The sequence below is a fragment of the Aethalodelphis obliquidens genome, unplaced genomic scaffold (assembly GCF_003676395.1).
Source record: "Aethalodelphis obliquidens isolate GAN/ISIS:26980383/991018 unplaced genomic scaffold, ASM367639v1 scaffold78, whole genome shotgun sequence".
NCBI classification, from domain to species: domain Eukaryota; kingdom Metazoa; phylum Chordata; class Mammalia; order Artiodactyla; family Delphinidae; genus Aethalodelphis; species Aethalodelphis obliquidens.
This window is the reverse complement of record NW_020838022.1, coordinates 6,730,684-6,755,356: the sequence shown is the minus strand read 5'-3', so window position 1 is coordinate 6,755,356 and position 24,673 is coordinate 6,730,684. Positions and strand designations below refer to the sequence as shown.

Below are 24,673 nucleotides of genomic sequence, written 5' to 3'. Positions count from 1 at the left end.
TGGGCCCGCGGGCACGGAGCATGCGTGGGAGCCCCGCCCGGCAAACTTCCTCCAAAGGGGAGGAGCGTTTCCAGGGAGCCCGGAGCCTTTTTTGAGTGCATTGGCCCGGGGACCCTGGCGCCCGATTTTGAAAAGGACCAATCGTTTGGAGATACTGGAGCATCATCTTTCTGGAGGATTTTGGGCCAGTATTCATGGGAAAAAGAAACACGTGGTTTCCACGTTTTTTCGCTCCCAATTCGTATGCTCTGACTTCTGTGATCCTCGCTCGTTTCTTAAATCCCTCGACTTTGTTGGTCTCTGTCTGGAGGGGCAGATTTATTTTTCAGATCATCCATTTGGATGCACTAGGGATGCAAAGGGAAGTGAATAAACAAAAGCAATGGGGTAAAAATAAAGTGAATCTAGTGAGAGTTCATATAGTTAGTGAGAAACACTCGTCTCCATTATACAAGCACCTTTCGCTTCAATGATATTAGGTAAAGTCCTGACGAACAAGTAGCAGAACCAGAATTCTTGTGTGAGACCTGGAATTACTTTTTTTTTTTTTTTTTTTTTTTGCGGTACGCGGCCCTCTGACCTCTGCGGCCTCTCCCGTTGCGGAGCACAGGCTCCGGACGCGCAGGCCCCAGCGGCCATGGCTCACGGGCCCAGCCGCTGGCGGCATGAGGGATCCTCCCGGACGGGCACGAACCCGCGTTCGTTCGGGGCACGAACCCGCGTTCCCTGCATCGGCAGGCGGACTCCCAACCACTGCGCCACCAGAGAAGCCCTGGAATTACTTATTTTATTGAACACCTGCGTAGCAGTTACTGTGTGCTAGGCAGCATTCTGAGAGCTTTAGAAATATTAACTCATTTAATCCTCACCACTTGAATGACCCTGGGAGAGAGATGGCCTCTGTGTTGTGTTAATCATACATACCTAGAAAATACAGGAAACTTAATAACCAGGAAATTTAAAATAAAAAAAATTCATCTTTTGCAAAAATAGTTTTACCTGCTTCTTCAACTCAGTTGTACCATATTAAAACTTGCCAAGCCTAATCGTCATTTTAATCCTCAATATTTATGTGTTCTGACCATAATAGAGTTTTTAAACCACTTTTAGATAGTTTCCTTTAAATTGCCTATATTTTCCTGCCAGCTGGATTAGAAACACAAGCTCTGTGTTTAGATATCAGTAATGTTTAGACATGATGAGATTTGATTGGTCTATTCATTCAGAATATATCCATTAAACCTTATTACCTGCCAAGAATAGTAATAAACTCTTTGAAAAGTAAAATAAGCAGTAGAGTGGAGGTAAGAGCTACCTGTTCTCTGATGTACTCCATATTTATCTCTTATTCAAACAGTTTGGTTTTGACCCTCTGTTCTGTATTTAACCATTGCCTTCTGCAGTCACCCTGACTTTACTAAGCTTTAGCTGCCATCTTTCATAAACTTTCCAGCTTACCCTGGGAACTTCAGCAGTGGCTTTCAGGAATCTTGGTACCAGCCCAGATTCTACTGCTACCTAGTTATGTGCCATTAATCTCTCTGGAATTTTATCAACTATAAAATAGAAATGATTTACTTACTTTACAGGATAGCTGTGAAGGACAGGTTATTTAAACCTGTATTTATTCATAAAATAATCTAATAAGTATTTGTCGAGTACTTATGGGTATAAAAATAGTATCCAGAGAAATATCCAGAGGCGCCTGGTCTGTCTTTTCACTTAAATAGAAGGGCAGAGGAATCTTGGCTTTGCCACTTAGTAGTTGTAATTTGAGTAACCCCTCCCAGCTTCGGTTTCCTCCTTTGAAAAATGGGCATTGTGATGGCGCCTAACTCACAGAGTTACTGTAAGCATTAAATGCGATCACATATTTCAAGTGCTTAGGACAGTACCTGGCACATAATAAGTGCCCCCCAAATGGTAGCTATTGTTAACCTGTCTTATATCAGGAATGGAGACTCCAAATCGTCCTCATGTCTGGGGTTTAGGTAACCTAATTCTGCCCAATGTAACTACACTTTTCTTAGTCTATTCTCAGAATGAATGAAGAATGATTATGATACTTCATGTTATACATGAACTTGTCATGAACTGTCTCAAGATAATCCCATTATTTTAAATTCACCACTGATTAGCTGAGCAAGGTTAATGATTGAACCAATTGAGATAAGTATGTGAAAACATTTTTTTAAAACTGTAAAGTGCTATACCACCTTATGACTATTTTAATAACTCCCATTTCACTCGTTTCACTTGCCTTCTCTCCCAGTTCTCTATATGGTTCCTAAAATGTGTGGTTTTTCAAAATTATTAGCATGGAGTTAAGATTTCACTACTCAGTGTGGCTCATTAACTGGTGGTGAAAAATTCTAAAAGAGCAGTTCTTAGAATGTTTCGAGCCATGATAGCATTGTTAAATGGAAACACTGGGATGTATACTAAATTCTGAGATATTTGCTTTAAGAAAATAAGCCTCCCTGCTTTAACCCCAATTTTTTTCTTAGATGAATAGCTTCGAGCAGCTAGGTTTTATTCATTGTAAAAATATACTGTATGATTATGGTAAAACACACACACACGGAAAACAATGATTTGTTTGTGCGATTGGTTCAATTGTGTTAGCGCCTTACCAGGACCCTTTGGGAGTGGGTGGTCTCTAAGCACTTAAAAGTGTCCCCGCCCACACCCCCAGGCTTCAGTGTTTTTTTAATTGCAAAGGTGTAGGGTGTCTTAACAGGATGGAAAAATTCGTCCTGGGAGATTACAAGCTTGTTGGCCTCAGTCATAAGGGGACACTGGGCTAACCAAAACTGAGAAAACAGGGTATTAGACTTAAGGCAGAAAGGATGGCGCTCCCATACACCTTATTCCATTCTTTCTTTCCTAAATAATGGTTAACGAAACCACGCCAGGGTTAACACAGGAGCGGAAGAACAACCAAGGTGAGTCTGCACTAGGGAGAGCGAAGGGAGAACCGGGTTTGGGGGGGAAAGGCGGCTCCCTCACTGCCTGTGCGCCCCCAGCAAGAATGACACAGGCGCCTGCGATAATGCTCATTGCTTGCGTGGTAAACAGGCGTCAGCGGGCCGGACCCAGAACGCATGCGCGGAGGGGCGGTGCCCAAATGATTATCCAGGGCTGCAGGTTGTAGATTTTGTTTTGGCCGGAGAGGCTTACCCGGGGTTGCCTTGGCTGAGAGAAATAAAGGAGAAGGATTCACGGATTAAGATAAATTCCTCATTTTCATTACAGGCTTGGAGGTGGAGGATCTCAGTGTTGGTGCCCCGAGCTTGGGAGTTAGGCGGGTCGGAGCCAGTCCTGCCCCACTTTGTGCCCACCGGTGTTGGGGATGGTAGGGCTGCAAAAGTGAGCACGCACTCGTCTAAGAGCTTCCTCCTTTCTTCTCTTTCCCCCCTTTTTCCTCTCTCCCTACATCAGCTCCTCACTTTGACTTGTGCTTATATGAACGGGAGCCAGAAAACCTTGAGAGCTCCAAACTAAGCTTCGGCACGGACATGGCACAGGAGAAAATGGAACTAGGCTTGGAGGTGCTGCCGAGTTCAACCACCACAGAAGACAACACTCTGAGAAGATCCAACAGCGTCCCTTTGATCAGTGGGCTTGGGTGAGCAGGACTGAGATACTGGAGGAGGCAAGCGGGGGCGGTGGAGGGTGGCAAGAGCTGCAAAAAAGTGACTTCCAATAGCATTCCCACCCCTTTATTCATCGAGGTTCTGCGGGTATCTCCGGTGTTCCTGGTGTCCGGAAGATCCCACCCTCAGTCTGGGGGTGGGGGGAGGTGGGGCGGGCTGACCGGAGGGCGAGCTCACACAGGAACCTGAACGTCCTCTTCTGACAGTTCATCGCGACCGGAAAGCAGCAACCATTTGGTTTGGAGCACGACTTTTTCTAGCTTCACCCCATCTCTTACCCGCTCTTGAAGAAACTGTGCACTCCCCACCCTCGCCTCCAGATCTTCTGTAATGACTGATTTTTGTCATTCTCTCCGCTGCTTTGTCACTTCTGACCTTCACCTTCAGCACAGTTGGAATGGAACTAGTTGTCAAGCAAATAAGCTTGGGCCTTTTTTACACCTAGCTTTTATTTGAACAAAAAGTTTAGGTATCACCGAAAATTGATCTCCTAAATTTTGCATTCTCAATGGCCAATATTGCCCCTAGTTAGTTCTTGGTGGGTGAAAAATTTTTTCTCGTATGTATAAAGCACAGGTATACATACAGCACATAGACTGATATGCAGTATATTTGTGCTTTTTAAATGGTGTGGGGATTTTCGAGGAGGAGTTGGGGGGAGGAAATGTCTAAAAGGCTCTTTAGAGCTCTGCTGATGAAAAAAGATTTAAAAGATTTAACTCACTGATGGTTAACTGTATTTCCTGCACATATCCAAAGATCTGGCATGACTTAAGCTTATTATTTCTTAAAATAGAATTTTAAAGTGAGATCTTGGATCTCACATCCCAGTATCATAAGGTTTTCTCAGTATTGTAAAAATGTCTGAAAAATGCATTCACTGTTACAAGGGAACTCAAGAGACCAGATCTATCTTCCTTGTTTAATGTATGGGGAAACAGGCCCATGAATCTCCAAAATGTCAGTCAGTAGTAGAGCCAGTACTAGGAAGCTGTGTCTCCAAACTCCTAGGCTAGTGCTTTGTCCACTACTAATCAATATCTAAGTTGATTAACTAAACAGATGCAGCTTTCTGGTTATTTGAGTTAAGGGAGAATATGCTGTAACAAAATGAAAAGCAAACTAAGTGACCAGAAAATAATACATTACCTTTTTAAACAGGCAGATAGAAAAATAAAGGGTGGAGGCAGCTCTGCATGTTGTACTGAGAACAAGAATATTCTATAAATTCAGGATTCTACTCTAAATCCTGTTGTGTGAATAAATGAGCTGTTATGGACACACTCTGCTAGTAGAAGAAAACACTTGAGAATGTTCATTTTATTGAAAGGCTTTATGAAATGAAGAACAATTTGCGAATACGTAGATGACAGAGGATATATATTTGAAGGAACGTGTGGATCCTGTCTAATATATTAAGTGCTGGGGCGGGGGGAGGTGGGTGACCAGGCCCCTTTTCCCGATCCTCAAAGTCCTGGAAGCAAAGAGTGATCCCAGTTATCCCTTCATACTTTGCTTTGTTCTGCAAAGGATGTGAAATTTTTGCTTTTATCATCTTAGAGCGTGGTTACAGTGTTGAATTCCATGGCTTAAGATCCTGATGCAGGAAGTGAATTTTGTACAGAAAGGTTAGGGGCAGTTGCATATTTATCTAGTAGGAGTTAACCCACAAAGCAGACCAAGTCCAGGGACTCTTGTCTGTCAAAAAGAAGTAGCACAGGAATGGTATATCACATGCCCGAGGTCATGTAATCAACAAGAAAAAATTTAGGGTAGAATTACACTGAGCCTTAGTTGAATTCATTTCCCCCCAGTTCTTTGCAGTTGCATATGTCCACTGCTCACTTTTCCACTTTCCTTAAGGTGGGCCTCTAATACTCATTGCCTGGCCTCTATCACAGCTCACTAAATATTGTTGCACTTGTTTCAAGCAATTTTCCAATTTTGCTTGATGTTTCCTGTATATAAAGACTTTCAGTCTCTCTTGCAGCAGCATTTGCAGAATTTGTTCTTTAAATGTCAACTCTTTACTACAAGTATCTTTTTTTTTTTTTTCTGTACGCGGGCCTCTCACTGTTGTGGCCTCTCCCGTTGCGGAGCACAGGCTCCCGACGCGCAGGCCCAGCGGCCATGGCTCACGGGCCCAGCCGCTCTGCGGCATATGGGATCTTCCCGGACCGGGGCACGAACCTGTGTTCCCTGCATCGGCAGGCGGACTCTCAAACACTGCGCCACCAGGGAAGCCCACAAGTATCACTATTTTTTAAGAAGTTCCTGCATAGTTTTGTGTTCATCTTGTATTAATAAAAATACCAATGTCAAAAGTTTTAAACCTCTTGGTTCTTTATACTCTTTAGCCCCTCTAGTTGGCTGACTTCGATACCGGTGTCGGTGACTTTATTTAAAGGTAGTATTTTTTTTCTTCTACTTCTCTGGCCCTTATTAGAATTAGACATTAAATTCTTGGATTTTTGCCAGTGCCTTCCCCCTTTAAATACTGCTAGCCTGACCCTGCATTTAAACTGTTACTGCCTCAGTTTTGTTTGAAAGGTAAACTACTGCCTGGGGGCCAAATTGAGCCTGCTGATTGGTTTTGTAAATAAAGTTTTATTGGAACACAGCCACACCCATTTGTTTACTTATTGTCCTTGGGCCACTTTCCCACTACACTGGCAGAGTTGAGTAGTTGCAACAAGATTGTATGGCCCACCAAGCCCAAAACATTTACTGTCCGGCTCTTTACAGAAAAAGTTTGCCAACTATTGGGTTTATTAAACTTGTGCAAACCTGGAAGAAGAATAGTGGCCATGAAGAGTGATTGCTTTGGGAATATAACTGGCATAAATATACTGTAGTTTAGACAGAGCTGCTTACTGATCATTTAAACATTATCTAGTTATATTACTGCTTACTGATCACTTAAACATTATCTAGTTATATTACTTTCACTTTTTCCAAATTGTAAGTAGCACTTAATTCTAGATATCACCTAGGATTTTATGAATTCATGTTGAGTGACTCATATCAGTTGAAATATATGCTGCCTCAATGATTTTTTTTCAGTTATAGTCTTATTAAATAAAATTGGCAGATGAAAATTTAGGGGAGAATATAATTGTCAGCCTTAAGAATTAGCCCGGGTGGGGGGAGAGATAAATTGGAAGATTGGGGTTGACATATACACACCACTATATATAAAATAGATAACTAATAAGGACGTACTGTGTAGCACAGGGAACTCTACTCAATACTCTGTAATGGCCTATATGGGAAAAGAATCTAAAGAGTGGGTATATGTATATGTATAACTGATACACTTTGCTGTACATGTGAAACTAATACAACACTGTAAATCAACTATACCCCAATAAAAATTTTAAAAAAAAGAATTACCCACACACACAAAAGACCGTGGAAATATGTAACCCATTAGTTTCCCTCCAACTTCCTAGCAGTGACTGCTAAAATATATTCCTGTTCTCATAGGGGAAAATGACTGGGAAAGGAAGTAAAAATTAGACCTGTACGTATATCCTCTCAAAAAATATTGAGTTACTGCCTGTTATATGCAAGTTACTATTCTGCAAAGATGTATATCTAGGCTCAATAAGATTTTTTTTAATGTATTAATTTTTGGCTGTGTTGGGTCTTCATTGCTGTGTGCAGGCTTTCTCTAGTTGTGGCCAGCGGGGGCTACTCTTCGTTGCGGTGTGCGGGCTTCTCATTGCGGTGTCTTCTCTTGTTGCGGAGCACAGGCTCTAGGTGTGTGGGCTTCAGTAGTGGCATGTGGGCTCAGTAGTTGTGGCTCGCGGGTTTAGTTGCTCTGCAGTATGTGGGATCTCTCCGGACCAGGGCTCGAACCCGTGTCCCCTGCATCAGCAGGCGGATTCTTAACCACTGTGCCACCAGGGAACCTCTCAATAAGCTTTTAATAGGGAAAATAAATACTCAAAAGACTTCAACGTATGGTAGAATGACATGTGCTTAGGGAAAGAAAGTGCTAGGGTAATTAAGAGAAGGGAGTGAGAAGTGACAGCAGAATTGGTGAGGGATACAGGAAAGATTCTTGGACAGGTGGTATTTAAGATGGGCCCTAACAGATTGACAGGATGCAGACGGGAAGAAAGGGGGCCAGATAGCTGGACAGCATTCCAACGACACGGAACAGGCTTGGAAGTAGGAAAGCATAGGTGTATTCCAGAATGCTGGTCAGCTCTGTCTGGATCTCTGGCTCCCAAATGTTCATCTGCTGACCAGTGCTGATCCTAGGGGACATTTTACCAATCCATGATTTTAAAAAGTTACAGCATACTTTCCTGGGCAGGACTGTATTTTACTCAGATTGTTAGTCTTGCTTTATTATTATTATTTTTAATAATAGCCCTGCTTTTTTTAAATAACAAAATATCCTTTTATGAATGAAATGATGGTGTTGATAGTTGGTGAGATTTTTAAAGAATGACCTTACTTGGCAAGAGAAAATGGTAGCAACTGTATGTTTGTGCCAAGATTTTGTTTTGAAATTTTCCCAGTCTATGAAATCCAAAAGTCTGTGGAGCTAAATTGTGGAAGGCTTTGAAAGTTATAGGAAAGAATGTAACTGAATTCAGCAGGCGATGAAGAGAGTCATTGAAAGTTTTGGGCAGGAGAGCAAGCTGATTGCAGCAGGGAAAGAACAGAGGTGAGCCGACCAATTAGACTATTGCAGAGTCAGTGGAAAAGTAAAAATGCTTTGAATTGGTTTTTGGCAAGGAGCCTGGAAAGAATAAGATGGACGTGAGAGATCACAGAGGTAAAACCTAAAAGACCTGGCACCTGATTGGATATAGGTGGCAGAAAAGAACATGTTAAAGACGTTTTCTTATTATCACTGGGGAAACCTGGATGAAAGGTACATGAGAACTCTCTATATTCTTTTTGCAATTTCTTGTCTTAAACAGTTTCCAAATAAAACGTTATAACAACACACGACTATATTTAAAATAGGTAACCAACAAAGACCTACTACTGTAAAGCACAGGGAACTCTGCTCAGTATTCTGTAATAACCTAAATGGGAAAAGAATTTGAAAAAGAATATATATATACACACACACATATGTATAACTGAATCACTTTGTTGTACACCTGAAACTAACGCAACATTGTAAATCAACTATAGTCCAATATAAAATAATTTTTTTAAGTTATAACAAAAACAAAACATAAAAAGGAAAAGAGGACTTCTTCAGGGTCCCAACCTCAAATCAGGCTGCGGCCCGCCAGGTGAGCACCTTCAAAGCTGGGCAAACAAGGACCATCTTCAGCATGCAGCAGCTGCTCAGCTTCAGTACGTTGTTGCCATGGGGGAATGTGGCCCAGTGTGGCAAAATCTTGCAAATTTTCAGTAGAATCCAGAAATCTGCAATCTGGATTCTTTATGTGAAATCTCCATAGTTGTTCCAAGTGTGCACAACTAATTCAAAAACATTTTTAACACTGAGTAGGCCAAATGAAACATATCTGAAAATCTCAGTTCTGTCGACCCCTGCTACTGGCTATCCCTCTCATTCATGTGAAAGTTTGGGAGTCGATAGGGAGTTGGTACTAGCACATAATAGCTTCAGTCATAGATTTAAATTGGTTACAAGTTTACACAGAAAATGATGTCTCTCCAAGGCCACAATAAATTATATTTATTCTTGGTAGCATGATTAGAGGTAACGTGGCATGCTTGAGAATTCCTTACCTTACATGGACAGTTGTTTAGGTTCAGCCAACCAAGACTTTGTGTGTGTGTGTGTGTGTGTGTGTGTGTGTGTGTTCTACTTCCTACATCTGCACAGCTGTCTCCACAAAGAAGCCATTTACATCAATGGCATTGTTGTTTAAGGATTTGAAATCTTATTTCTTTAAAAAATGTTTGTAATGGATTTTAAATGACAAATGTTTTCCTTTTCTTCTTAGTGGCAATACACCGGTGTTCCAATCTGACACATTAAGAACTCGAAGAAACAGTACATCGTGTATGGCACAGCACTGTCTGGTAAGAAAATGCTTATAGACTTGCACTATTGGTCTTAGTCAGTGGTTCTCAAACTTGAGTGTGCACCTGGAAAACTTGTTAGAACAGACTACTGGCCCTCAACCCCAGAGTTTCTGATTCAGGAGGTCTCAGGCAGGGCCTGAGAATTTGCATCTCTAACAAGTTCCCACTTTGAGAAACATTGCTCTAAACATTACTGAAGGAAAAATAAACACATTGGCTGCAGTTATGATTGGTACAGCTGCTGCAGCTGCAGCAGAATTAACTTTTAAATCCCACATGGATTTAACATTGAGATTTGCTTTTATATATAAAACCATCTGGCTTTCAATTTTTAAAAGAACATTCTAATTTTGAGAGGAAAACTTGCAGGCTCTCCTAAGGGTAGTTTTCAGGCTTATAGTTGGACTTTATCTCGCATTTATCTTGAATCGAAAATATAGTTTGTTTTTCATGGTGTTATAATGCAATCTCTAAATTAGAACTCATCTACAAATTATCCTGTAAACATAGGAAATACGCTTGTACATCAGTAAGCCAAAGTGAATAAATGATTCACTCTATGAATCATTTTATTGAGGTGAAATTCATACAGCACATAGTTAACTATTTTAAAGTATACAATTCAGGGGCATTTGGTGCATTCACAATGTTGTTCAACCACCACCTCTCTCTTGTTTCAAAAAGCACACATCCTTGTCTTGTTCCTGATCATAAGTGGAAAGCTTTCAGTCTTTCATCGTTGAGTATGATATTAGCTATAGGTTTGGGTAAATGCACTTCATCATGTTAGGGAAATTCCTTTCCACTCCTGCTTGCTGAGTATTTTTATCATGAAAGGGTGTTGAATTGTTTCAAATGCTTTTTCTGCATCTATTGAGATGATCATTTGTTTTTTCCTCTCTATGCTGTTAATATGAATTACTACTTTGATTTTCTTATGTTGAACCACCTTTGAATTCCTGGGATAGACCCCACTTGGTCTTGGTGTATAATCCTTTTAATGTACTATTAGATTTGGTTTGCTATTATTTTGTTGAGGATTTTTCCACCTGTATTCATAAGGGATATTGGGCCGTAGTTTTCTTTTCTTGTAGTATCTTTGCTGGCTTTGGTACCAGGGTAATGCTGATCTCATAAAATGTGTTAGGAAATGTTCCTCCTCTTATATTTTTGGCAGAGTTTTATTAGGATTGGTGTTGATTCTTTAAATGTTTGGTAAAATTCACCAGGGAAGCCATCTGGCCCTAGATTTTTCTTTATTGGGAGGTTGTGGAAACAGATTCTATCTCTTTACTTGTTTACAGGTCTTTTGAGATTTTATAGTTCCTCTTGAGTTAGTTTGGTAATTTGTGTGTTTTTAGAAATTTGTCCAATTTGTCTAGATTATCTGAGAAAATTGTTGATATACAGTTATTCATAGATTTCTCTTATATGATTTAATATGATGGAAGCTATAGAACATATTTTAATGAAATGTTATAGCTTGGAACCTATTTTAAAATATTGCCTCCTAATCTTAAAACTGGACATTTTCATCTTTATAAAATGATATTCAATATTATTCCCACAGATGTACTAATAGTATATTGGGAAAAAAATAGAACTGTTCATTAAACAAATCTTTCTTCCTCTACCCACCCGCTCATTTACTCCTTCATTCAACATTTACTGAGCACTTGCTTGTCTATCAAAGCCCTCTATACCAGATCAGCTCAGTGCTTTGTGACCACCTAGAGGGGTGGGATAGGGAGGGTGGGAGGGAGGGAGATGCAAGAGGGAAGAGATATGGGAACATATGTATATGTATAACTGATTCACTGTGTTATAAAGCAGAAACTAACACACCATTGTAAAGCAATTATACTCCAATAAAGATGTTAAAAATAAAAAGCCCTCCATACCTATCCAGTCTTCTTTTCTACTCAGCCAAGTCAACAAATATTTTTAGGAACCTACTATGTATTAAGCCCTGATCTACTTGCCAGGGAGATCTAACCTAGTTTGAGGGATTTAGAGAGGAAATGACATACTAGTTGAGATCTTACTGCTGTGTAGGTGTTCGCTAGTTTGGGATATTGGTTACAGGAACAGACAATATTCCAGGTTAAAAAAATGGCATGTTAGAAGGCCTAGAGTGTGGTGTGTAGAGAACAGAGTGTGTAGAGAATTTGAAAGAAGTACATTCTAGCTAGAGTGGAAGATGAAGCGGTGAGAAGTGAGGTTGGAGATATAAACTAGTGCAAAATCTTGTGGGGCTCTCCAAGTCATTTTAAAGATTTTGCACTTTGGGAATTCCCTGGTGGTCCAATAGTTAGGACTCGGCACTTTCACTTCCGGGGCCCCGGGTTCAATCCCTGGTCAGGAAACTAAGATCCCACAAGCCACACAGTGTGGCCAAAAAAAAAAAAAAAGATTCTGCCCTTTATCCTAAGGTCAGTGGAAAGCCGTTAAAGAATTCTAAGTCTGTGATTGACCTGATCAAATTTGCATTTTTGTTTTTTAAATTAATTAATTAATTAACTTATTTATTTTTGGCTGTGTTGGGTCTTCATTGCTTCACATGGGCTTTCTCTAGTTGTGGCGAGCGGGGGCTACTCTTCATTGTGGTGCACGGGCTTCTCATTGTGGTGGCTTCTCTTGTTGCAGAGCACGGGCTCTAGGCGCACAGGCTTCAGTAGTTGTGGCACGCGGGCTCAGTATTTGTGGCACGTGGGCTTAGCTGCTCCGCGGCATGTGGGATCTTCCTGGACCAGGGCTCGAACCCGTGTCCCCTGCATTGGCAGACGGATTCTTAACAACTGTGCCACCAGGGAAGTCCCAAATTTGCAATTTTAAAAGATTACCCTGGCTGCAGAGGGGGAAAGTATTGATAGATTGGAAGAGGACAAAAGTAGATACAAGAAGCTCAGATAGGCAACTGCAGTAACCCTGGCAAACAGCTGATAGTAACTTGGACTAATGTGATGGCGGTGGGCATGGAGAACGGTGGCAGATGCGTGAGATACTTGAAAGGTAGAATCAATTGGTGATAGATTCGATGGAGAGGGGGAAACAGTGGAGGCAAAGATGACTACTAGCTCTCTGGCTTGGGCAACTGATGGGATAGTGGTACCACAGAAGAAGGGAACATTGGAAGAAGCGTGGATTTAGAAGGGAAGATGAGTTTAGTTTTGGACATGTTAAGTTTGAGGTTCTCAGATCTTTAAGTGGAGATGTTATGTATACTAGTTTGAAGCTCGGGATAGAGATCTGGGCTAGAGATACATTTAGGACTCATCAATAGATTATTATTTAAAGCTATGGGAATGAATGAAATGACCTATGGGGAGAGTATAAAAGGAGAAGAGAAGAAGCTATAGGAAAAAGCTTTAAAAATCACCAGATTTAAAAATCAATCTCAGAAGAGACCCCACAAAAGAAGACTACGATGGAATGGTCAGAGAGGTGGGAGGAGACTCAGAAGAGAGTATCATGTTAAGTGGTGAAACATGATAAAGACTGAAAGGTGTCCTTCTGAGTTACCAAAATGGAGCTTATTAATGAACTTGAAAGTTCAGTGGAGAAAAGGGTAGGATGAGAAGCCAGACTGGATTGGGTTAAATAATGACTGAGAGGAAAGGACCTATAAATGGCACCATACATATGAGCTTGATTATTTGGGGGGGGCAGATAACCCTTTCTATGCCTTAATTTCCTCATCTGTAAAATGGGAATGTAATAGTATCTGCCTCATAAGTTTGTTGTGATTATATTAATCGGTGTAAAGCACTCAGCACAGCACTGGTACATACTAAATGCTCAATAAATGTGTTTCTGCTAGTAATAGTACATATGTAGAGAAACTATGTACCTGACATTTTTTAAAATGCATAATTTTCCTTAGGATTTCTAGGCTCTTAATTCCCATAAGGTTCAGCTTAATATCATGCATATTTAAAATAAACCATCCTGTACAATGGATTGGGTTTGGCAGAACTGAAGTCATTTTAACTTATTTGATGATGGGAATTTCAAGGCTTATTGGTTTAGCTTGCTGTAACAGCATTATGCATATACTTTTATTTTGTTCCAAATATCACCTCATTATAATTATAAGACATATGGAGGTACATAGTTGCCTTAAGTATAGATAGGCTGAGTTATCTAGGAAAATGACATAGTAAGTAGAATGTTTGGGGCAGAAGTAACAAAATTCAGTTAGAAGTGACTTAAACAATAAGGGACATTTATTATCTCAAACAACAAGAAGTCTTATGAAAGGAGGTTCCAGGGTTGGTTAATTCAGTGGCTCAGGGATGTCATCAGAGACCCAGGTTCCTTCCTTCTTTCCACTCTACCATCCCGAGCAGCCTCACTAACCTTTGTACCTAGTAATTAGACCCAGGGTTCAGAATCACATGTATAGCATGATCTTCTATATGTTTACAGATGTCGAGAAGGATATGTGTCAATCTATTAGTAGTTATCTCTGGAGCATGGAATTATAGGAAGAATTTCACTTCCACCTTATGCATTTCTATACTATTTGAATGTTTTTCACAAAGCATCAACAATAGAGGTGTTTTCATTTCTAGCGGATATACCACATTGCAAAATAGAAACATCCCTGTTGAAAAAATATTGTTTTGAAAATCCAGTCGTCCCTTGGTATTGGCGGGGGATTGGTTCTAGGACCCGCGGATGATACCAAAATCCGAGTATGCTCCAGTCCCATAGCCCACCCTCCATATCCAAGGGTTTGAATCCTCAGATTCAACCAGCCACAGATTGTGTATTAAATTTGCAATCTGTGGTTGTTTTAACCCATGGATGGGAACCCTCAGATACAAATGGCCAACTGTATATTTATTGAAAAAAATCCAGGTGTAAGTGGACTCGTGCAGTTCAAACCCATGTTGTTCAAGGGTCAACTGTACTTGAAAAGTGTTATTGAATGATATCATTAACCACAAGTTTAAGGATCCTATCCCATACTAGACTGTGCTTAAAATTGGTACTGCAGGAATCTAGAGTATTCAAATTCCCAGAGACAGAAAGTGGAATGGTGGTGGCGGTGTTGGTTTAATGGGTATAGAGTTTCAGTTCTGCAAGATGAAAAGGATTCTTTTCATTGGTTACATAACAATATGAATGTACTTATTTAACACTACTGAACTGTACACTTAAAAATGGTTAAGATGGTAAATCTGATGTTTATGTATATTTTACCGCAGTTAAAACAATTTTAAATGAGGCTGTTTTTAATGTATTAAAATGTAGGTAGAACAGTGTTTTAGAAAAAATTGCAGTGATAGAGGGCATTGAAGAATCACGGGCGCCATTTAACACACAAATAGAGATGTATATTTACAAACCTTGTAAAAATCTGCTATCTCACAATTATTTTCTAATTAAGCTCAAATGTTTTCTTCACCACTATCAGGAAATCACCCCACCCCACTTCTGATGAGCAGAAACCCGAGGCCCTCTTCTGGCTATGGAGACTATGCCTTCCCCCCGATTTACCCCTTTGCTGTATCCCCTGAGACCTCCGAGGTTGGCATGCCTGTTTCCCCACTCTTCTGCTTGGAATTCTCTTCCTGGAACCTCTGTTAAACTTGGTGCAGCCTTGTCTTTTCTCCAGGAAAAGTATCTCATCCTCCTGTCAGAAACGGTTGTACTTTACTTGAGCAATTTGTCCGTTTTAATTTTATGGCTACCAATATTTACCTGATTAGGTTTTGCTTTACACATTGGCAACTATCAACTCTAAATCCAATCTATGGTCCACCCAGTAGTGAGTGTGTAATACATTCCTTGCCCTGCATTATGTTCTGTCCTTCTAGCCTACATTCAATTCATGTTCAGTATCTTCGTAAGCCACCTTAAATCATTTTGGGAACTCGGGAGAGACATTCCTAAACATAGCATACAACCCTTGTTCAGAATTTTCTAAGTGCTTTATCTCTAGTAACTACAGTAGGAAATGGGTTAAAAATAGCAAACCTAGGAAAGTTAAACATTATTTTTAAAAAATTTAATGTCTTTACAATATTAGTTTTCTGTGGTCTCTCTTAAATGGAACTAAGCATGACCTTTCCTCCTATCTTAATTCCTTCACTAGAGATAACACTTGGGAATCAGCTTCACCCAGCACCCTCCCAACCCCCCACTCCCACTCCTACCCTCCCTGCCCTGTGACATCATTCCTTGATGCTGGTACTGTTGCTTCCTCCCAAGGACTTTTTTTCCTAAAGTGTGAGAGAATGGCACAATGGGAAATTTACACCAAAGATACCAGTGAGGTTTATTGACATCTCAGGAAACTAGTTCTATTTTAATACCTTGTTTCATGTAGAAAAATCATCTGAGGTCATTCCCTTGCATATACCACATACGGTACTTAATCTTTGGGAGAATTCTCTTCCAGATGCCTTTTCTACAATTAATTTTCTACATTATTACTAAAAGAACCAACCAAGTCCCATAAATGATCCATATTTTGTCCAGTTTAAAAGCTTTACTGTGGCTTATACTTCTATAGCTCAAGTTCAAATCCTACCTTCCCCAGACATTTCACACTATATCCTTGCAGATGTCATCAACTTCAGTCAGACAATCTTCTCAGGATTTCCTGGATAAAGTTTTCCAGTAGGAAATTCTGAGCCGTTGCCTGAAACTAAACTGGTTCCTTCCCATCTCTTAGATATCAATTAAAAATAATCTCTTCCAGGAAGTCTTTCATAATTAGTTTAGAACATTTTGCCACACCATACAATTCTCTTCTTTTGGCTTTTTAAAAAATAACAGTCATTTATAAAACAGCTAAAGTACCATATTTTTCTGTATGTAGGGTGTATGTATATATTTAAGTTCAGGTTAACATGTCCTTTCAATTAGATTATAAATCTTATAAACCTTAGTGTTGCACATTCTATATTGTGAACTTTCTGGGCATTTGAATGAGGATGATATGAGCATCAGTAGTATGAATTAAACTTGTTAAAATTCTGCTTGTTCAAAGATATGTGTGTGGATATATATTGGATTGGCCAAGAAGTTCGTTCGGGTTTTTCTATAACATGGTCCTAAAATCCGAACGAACTTTTTGGCCAACCCAATGTATTTGAACTTTTTAAAGGTAAACCTAAATTTTTCAGATTTGGTGCATGTTGCCGCACAACTTCTCAATGATCAATGCTAATAGACGGGCACATTGGGGGGAATATCCAAAACTGGATAAATCACAATATTTTCTACTTGCTTTGGAAAATAGATTATTTTTTACAGTATGCCTTAAGAATGGGCATACATTTTTTTTAATTAGCAATAATATCTAATGTTGGAGAAGTACAAGGAAATCAATATTTTCATATACTGCTGGAAAGTGAATTTGTATAAGCTTTCTGTAGGGCAGGTCAGCAATGCGTATCAACAGCTTTGTGACCCAGAAATTCCAACTCTATGAATTTATCCTAAAGAATTCACTAAGGATGTGTGCAAAGATTAGTTTAAAGGTTATCATAGCATTATTTATAAAAAGCAAGCAAAAAATGTGGCAACAGTATGAATGTCCAGCAACAGGGAACAGATTTAATGAATGAGCCTTCCTTATCTGTGTTTGAGTCCCAGTTCTAGCAATTATCAGCTGTATGACCGAGCAAGTTGCTTAATTTCTCTGGCCATCAGTTTCCTAATCTTTAAAATGGGGACAATAATAATGTCAATTTTTCTACATGAAGCAAGGTATTAAAATAGAACTAGTTTCCTGAGATGTCAATAAACCTCACTGGTATCTTTGGTGTAAATTTCCCATTGTGCCATTCTGTCATGGGGTTGTTGGGAGAATTGAGTGAGATAAGACACGTCTGGCACGTAAATAGGTGCTTCTTATTATTATGGTACTTCTATATGGTATAATTTTCAGCCTTTAAAAATGATGTTGCAGGTGAATTTTTGTTTTGTTTCTAAAGTAAAAATTCAATTTATTCATCTGTTTACCATACAGTACAAGAGAGGCAAAGTGTTTCACATCATAGATTTCACTTCCAACTCCTTGGAATGTTCATTTCTTTGGCTAAAAGGAGAAACTTGCTGGGAAAGTCAGGCAATGCTTAGGCAAGGTGATGGATGGGTACAAGGGGGCTGCTAATTGCAAACTGAGTTTCTAGAACTGTCACCTGGAATCATAGGAGCCCCACTTCTGGACACTTGTGCCATCTCAGGCATCACCCCCACCACCCAGGCACAGCGACGCTTACTAGTGGTTACCCTTGCTGTCCTCCTGGATGTGGCAGTGCCCGCCATACTTTCTCTTGAATTCAGACCTAATTTTCAATGTGTCCCCTTCCTTCACTGCAGAAGACCATGATTCGAATGAGGACCGTATCGTGAGTCCACTTGCCCTTCATGGAGTTGTACAGTCAGTCAGCAAAATACAGGGACTTCTTGTTCTGAATACACTTGAACAGGTTCAGGAAAACATTTTGCCGGTCTCCTTTGCCCTCCTTCTTGATCATAAGGGCTATTGCTGTTGTACCTTTCAAATACTTTCTGGAGGTGACACACACTTCTCTGTCATGATGCCGATCCACTTGGAAACATCAGTTCCTTTGCTCTTCATTCCAGCATTATAGAGATCTCAAGTATGTTGGGCCAGTCAGTTCATAGTCAATGACAGATCCATCCTCTGTTCTTCTACCCTTTGCGAGGGCAGCTATCAGCTTGCAGAAGTCATCAGATGTGTCAGAAGCAATGTCCTGGGACTTCCTGGTAGTCCAGTGGTTAAAAATCCACCTTCCAATGCAGGGGACATCGGTTCAATCCCTGGTCGGGGAACGAAGGTCCCACATGCCACAGGGCAACTGAGCCCACACACCTCAACTTAGAGAGCCCATGTGCCACAAGTAGAGAGAAGCCAGCTCGCTGCAATGAAAGATCCTGCATGCCGCAACTAAGACCTGACACAGCCAAAAATAATAAATAAATAAATAAATATTTAAAAAAAGAAAAAGAAACAATGTCCTTCTCCAGATCAATCTTGTACATTTCCTTGTAGACTGTTAATTTCCTGCAGCCCCTGGTTGGTCCCTGAGCAGGTGATTTCAATGAGAGAGTCTTCATCTGTCACCAGCCCCTTCATGGAGGAGGCTTTCAACTTGGAATCCTCGTACTGAGTGGGTGTTTTCAGAAGGCCCCAAATCACCTTCTCCAGGTGGCTGGACAAGTCTGACTTCAGTGCTGATGCAAGTTCCTTTTTGGTCCTTCTCTGATAGGCAAAAGTAATATTCTGTCTCTGTTCATTGCTACAGTTGGTCAAAATGTTGACGATGGTGACCTCATCCACACCTTTAGTCTTGATGGCCGTTTCAATGTTCATAGCATCCCGCTCAGCATCCCAGTTGGTGTATGCTTTGACTGACCTGTCTACATTGGGGGTGGATAGTAGTCAGTGGTCAGGTGGATAGTGTCAAACTTGCACAGAATTCTGTGAACAGTAGACATTTTGATAGAAGCTGGACCAGGAGCTGAGAGCTGCAAGTGGCCCCAGATGTGGAGCTGGAATGTGTTATCGAAAAAACCCAAACACTCAAACTGCAAAATAGTATCTGGAAAAATAAACACTGAAATATTTACTGTGGTCACCTCTGGAGAGTGGATGATGCTTTTTTCCCCCATTAATTATGTTTTATACTGAGCATGTATTGATTGCTTTAATGAGAAAGAAAGTGAGTCAATTTCTGCTGAAAAAATTAAAGATCAGGATGAATAGGTGGAGCACAGAGGATTTTCAGGGCAGGGAAACTGCTCAGTATGATACTGTAACAATGGATTTGTGTTATTATACATTTGTCCAAACCCATAGGATGTATAACACCAAGAGTGAACTCTAATATGAGCTGTGAACTTTGGTTGATGATGTGTCAATGTCATTGAACCTTGGCTGTTTCCTCCATCTTCTAGCAAATGATGAGAAAAAAAACTGATTTCAACACTTTCTTCAGAAAAATATTAATTGGCGAGGTAATATCTCCTTTAAAAGTCATATGATAAATTATAAAACATAATAAAAATTCAGACTATCTGCTTCATAAGAATATTTATTTGGCCAACACGCTCCTCTCACTGCCTTTCTTGACCACCACCCATCTATAGTTTCAGCTAGAACCCTCAGGCCAACCTTTAGCTCTTTCTACTTTCTTATCATTTCTCCAATCTGCCTCCTTGTCTTCATCCCTCCCTTTTTCGGTCAAACCCTTGTCATCTTTTACCTGGCCCGTGACCCTGCTTCTAGTGCCTCTTCCCTCCACCCTCAATTTGTTTTGCATATGCTGCTAGGGTTGCCTTTCTAAAATAGATATGATCTTCTTGTCTAAAATACCTTTGAGGTTTAAGACCTCAGAGGGCCCTATGCTTTAGATTTCCTATTAGGCTCAAAGGCTAAAGTACAAAAACAACAACCTGGTTTCAGCCGAATTTCCCCCAAGTTTGCTTCTTGCCATGCACTATCATGTGCCAAGTTTCAGTCACCCTGAATCTCTCTGTTCCCCAAACATGGCTCTCTGCCTGAGCATCTCTTCCCCACTCCCTGAAATAGCCTCCCTCCTCTTTTCCATCTAATGAATTCCTGCCCTCTTCTATGATGCCGTCTCGAAGACCCCGGGCAGAATCATATTCTCTGTCCTTTGAATTCCTACAAATCCTAACTTGTTCTGGCACTTACCTGTGGCCTAGTTTTCCCTACCTGGACTTTGAATTTCTCAAGGACAGGAAAATGTCTTATTTGTCTTTGGATCCTCAGGGCCTAGCACAGTGCTTTAGCATATAGTAGGTGCTCATTAAATATGTTTTAATACACAATTCAATGTGATCTTAAGATATAATGTGAACATAATTTATGGTAAATTCATTATCTAGCATTTCAAGAACGAACCAGGCTACAGATAGAATTGATAAATGAATTCTAAAGGTAATTTTCAAGCCTTATTTTCACACAGCTTTAAATCTCTGCATTCTTTCATTTCCCTCTTGTATGGGTCTTCATAAGCATTGAGAAAAGACCAAAAAGGAGAAAATAGTCCTGCAAAAGAGAAAGGGCCTAGACAGCAAGTACCTGACCAAGCAAGAGTAAAATGTGTTGAACTCCTTGAACATGATTGCCTTACTCATTCCTTATTATGAAAGTTTAGTTTCCCCAGCTAGATTCCAAGATATTTGGAATTATTTTGTTTGTTTCTTTTATATGCTTATTAAGTTAGCTGCTGATTTAATGACTGTTTCAGTTTTTTCTGGATAATGCCTATCACTAAGCTTTAATAATGAGCTAAAAATGGCAAGGAAAAATGAGGTGATTTTAAGATCTTAGTGCTTTGGGAAGGGACAGCTAGAGATAAACAAAATGTTCTATTGATGTTCTGCCCCGTATTTATGTTAACAATTATTTTGTTCTGTTATGGTATATATAGACTTTCAAGTAATATAATTTTCAGGCAAGATTCAATTTGATTTTTAATTTTTAAAAACTTTAAATTTAATTAATGCTGTTGCTAGCATGCGTTAGGCATTCAAGAAATACTTTAAGCCATTCGACATTGACTTAATTAATGTTTAGAAATAATCAGAAACATTAAAGGAAACTTGACTTTTATATTTTAAATTTCAGTTTGTGCCACCTTCTCCCATTCAGGCTTCCACCAGTCACCTTCATCAAATCAAACAAGTAAGAAGAAGTTTTGAGAAACTGACAGCTGTTCATTAAAAAAAGTAAATTTTATTTTTCTTTTAAACAATACCTGTGGTTCAGTAATTCTAAGTGAGGTCACATGTGATTAAGTTTTTAATTCCAGGAATGGTTTCTCTAAAAACAAAAAAAAAAAGAAGAAAAAAGAATCCAAAACAACTAAGGAGCCCTCTGTTTATTTGGGTTATTAACTGTCTTAATAAACTGATAGTTTCCCGAAATACTGCATACTCTTTTACCTAGAATCTAATTTCTTTCAGGGATCTCAAAGAAGATGATGAATGCTATATATGAAAATTAATTTTCAGGTTCATAATAGCCATAGTTATCATGGTTTTCTTAAATGCCCAGATGAAGAATTTTTTTGACACATAAAACCATCTTTATGCTACCATTCTGTGTTCACTTCTCAGTGATTTGAGTTCAGGAACACATTGTACCTCACTGTCTTACGTTTTGTGTGTGTGTGTGTGTGTGTGTGTGTGTGTGTGTGTGTGTGTTTAATAGCAAAAGCCTAATACAGAATTAAATCTTTGATTTATCCAAGGATTAGCCACAGAACTCAAAAGATCAAATCGCCATTTCACCACAGGTGGTGGGATTATTTTTTCACCCAACTACAAGCAGACTTTTGTTCAAGGCGGGGCCGCTTAACTGTTATGAAGCACTTATTACTCACTTAGCACTATAATAGGTCTCATCTGTGGTCTCATTTCATCCCACAACAAACTTATAAGGTCAGAAACCAAAGATGGCAGAAAGTTAGTAATTTACCAAATGTCCAGAGTTAGCAAGTGTCAAGCCAAGACTTAGCCCCAAATTACCGGATTCTTTTACAGCTACCCTCACCATATTTTCAGTGGCACAAAACCCAGAGTATCTCGTAACCCTAGTTTTTTGTGCTCCAGCTCCTGCTTCCTTTCCCTCTCTCCCTCTCTCCCTCACACCATGGCTTCCCTAACACCCAGCTTATCATCCACTAGCAAGAAAGTATGGTTTAAAAGATCCTTTTACTTTTTAGTAAATAAGACATTCTTTTACTGTTTGTCTTTGTGAGTATGTAGCTATTTAAGAAATTCTTAATGAAAGAGCCTAAAACTAGTAGTTAAAGGGACCTCTGGTTTACTTGTGTATTTTTTTTGCTTCCCCTAAATTAGACCAAATATTTTTAAATTGATTACTACATGTTTCTATTTGATTATGAAGCTTGAAATCAGGACTAATTTAACTGGTTAGTAATATAAATTGTAAAGCAACTTACTTCCATAGTGACAGAATATATATTATAAACATTTAAAATGAAACACAAATGGTGATCATTTTTTGTAATATATAGAAATAGTGAATCACTATGTTGTACACCTGGAACTAACATAGTGTTGTAGGTGAATTATACTTCAGTAAAAAATAAATTAAAATTTTAAAAAATTAAATAAAATTATAAAACAAAAATTAAAGCTAAAATAAAATAAAATGAGACACAAGTAGAAAATGAATGAAATGGGAAAATAGAAATAACATTAACTTTCAATCTGGGTGCTGATTGAATGGAAAATTAAGACTTATTTTCAGCAGTTTAATTGTCTGATAGATATCTTAAGTTGCATATTTCTTTACATGCATTCTTTAACCATGACTTCTTTTTAGCTGTTGAACTTAACCTTTTAAGTACAAAACAGAAATGTCTGTTTCTTGCCTCATTACATTCTGAACTTTCACTCTAATGACATTAACAAAGGCATTTATTTAATTTCATTTTGTAGCAAAACGGGGGAAATAATAGTAGCTACTTCATAGGATTTTTGTGAGGGTGAAAGGATTTAATATATGTGTGGTTCCTGGCACACTAAATTAAAAATCGTTTAATGGAAATTTTAAAACATGCAAAAAAGAACCTCCATGTATTCAATATCTAGTTTCAACTATTGATTACATTTTGTACATCATTTTTCAACTATCCCCTTCTGTTTTGGGGGGAGGAGTGTGATTTAAAGTAAAACCCTAATATCTTTTTACCCTTAAATACTTAGTATGAATCTCTGAGGACTTTTTATTTTACATAATTGCAATACCATCATCACATCTAACAGAATTATTCCTTAATTTTATCTAATAACCAGTCCAGGTTAAATTTTCCTGATTCTCAAAAAATGCCTTTTTCACTGATTCAAACATGTTCCAACCATGATCTTTTAGGTCTCTTATTTGAAACAGCCTTCCCCTCCTGTTTTTGTTCCATGACACTTCCTTATTGAAGAAACTAGGCCATTTGTCTTGTGGAAAGCCCCACATTCTGATTTTGCTTCCATGTGGTGCTGTTTAATATGCTCTTTTATCCCCTGTATTTTCTACAAACTGATTTGATTAGATTTGCTTTTATTCTAAAACAAGCACACAGCCCCAAGTCAATATTGGGTTCTGGGTCAACTTTTAAGTAAGGGTATGGTTTAAGTTGCCCTTTTCCTATTAGGCAGTTAATGGACAATTTCTTCTTCTTCTTCTTTTAAATGAAGCCATTTATTTACTTATTTATTTTTAAATTTATTTATTTATTTTTGGCTGTGTTAAGTCTTCCTTGCTGCACGCAGGTTTTTCTCTAGTTTTGCAGTGAGCGGGGGCTACTCTTTGTTGCGGTGCACGGGCTTCTCATTGTGGTGGCTTTTCTTGTTGCAGAGCACGGGCTCTAGGCGCACGGGCTTCAGTAGTTGTGGCACGCGGGCTCAGTAATTGTGGCTCGTGGGCTCTAGAGCACAGGCTCAATAGTTGTGGTACACAGGCTTAGATGCTCCGTGGCAGCTGGGATCTTCCCGGACCAGGGCTCGAACCCGTGTCCCCTGCATTGGCGGGCAGATTCTTAACCACTGCGCCACCAGGGAAGTCCCAGAAAATTTCTTTTTGACTGTGGTTGTTAGTTGTTTTCTTGGTATTAGAGAGCTTGAGAACATCAAGCTAGAAATTAATTTTCTTTTTTTTTTCAGCTTTGAGATATAATTGACATATAACATTGTCTAAGTGTAAGGTGTACAACGTAATAATTTGATATGTGTATATATTGAAAAATGATTACCATGGAAGTTGATTTTCTAAACATAGTAATTCTTCCTAAATATTCAGGAATTATTCTTTTTATGTCATTTTCCTTTCCTAATAGCAATTGAGCTTATATTTCAAGAGGGTTGAAAGCACTCAGGCTTTATTTCCCTCTCTCCCAGTCCCCTAAACAAATAACATCCCTGCAGAAATAGTTTGTGTATTAGTTTGCTAGGATTAC

At 39.2% G+C, this 24,673-nt stretch overlaps 1 protein-coding gene and 1 pseudogene across 1 annotated transcript in view; one reads left to right on the top strand and one right to left on the bottom strand.

The window, feature by feature from the left end:
* The first annotated feature begins 3,161 nt into the window (after positions 1-3,161).
* The window catches only part of LOC113612531 (protein FAM122B-like), a 63,616-nt gene continuing 42,104 nt past the window's right edge, over positions 3,162-24,673 (top strand). Inside the window, 3 exon segments of the mRNA XM_027092462.1 lie at positions 3,162-3,628; positions 9,602-9,680; positions 21,325-21,381. Of these exon segments, the coding sequence (XP_026948263.1) occupies positions 3,519-3,628; positions 9,602-9,680; positions 21,325-21,381 (246 nt within the window). The 5' untranslated portion in view covers positions 3,162-3,518.
* LOC113612514 (annexin A2-like) lies at positions 17,923-19,181 on the bottom strand (annotated as a pseudogene).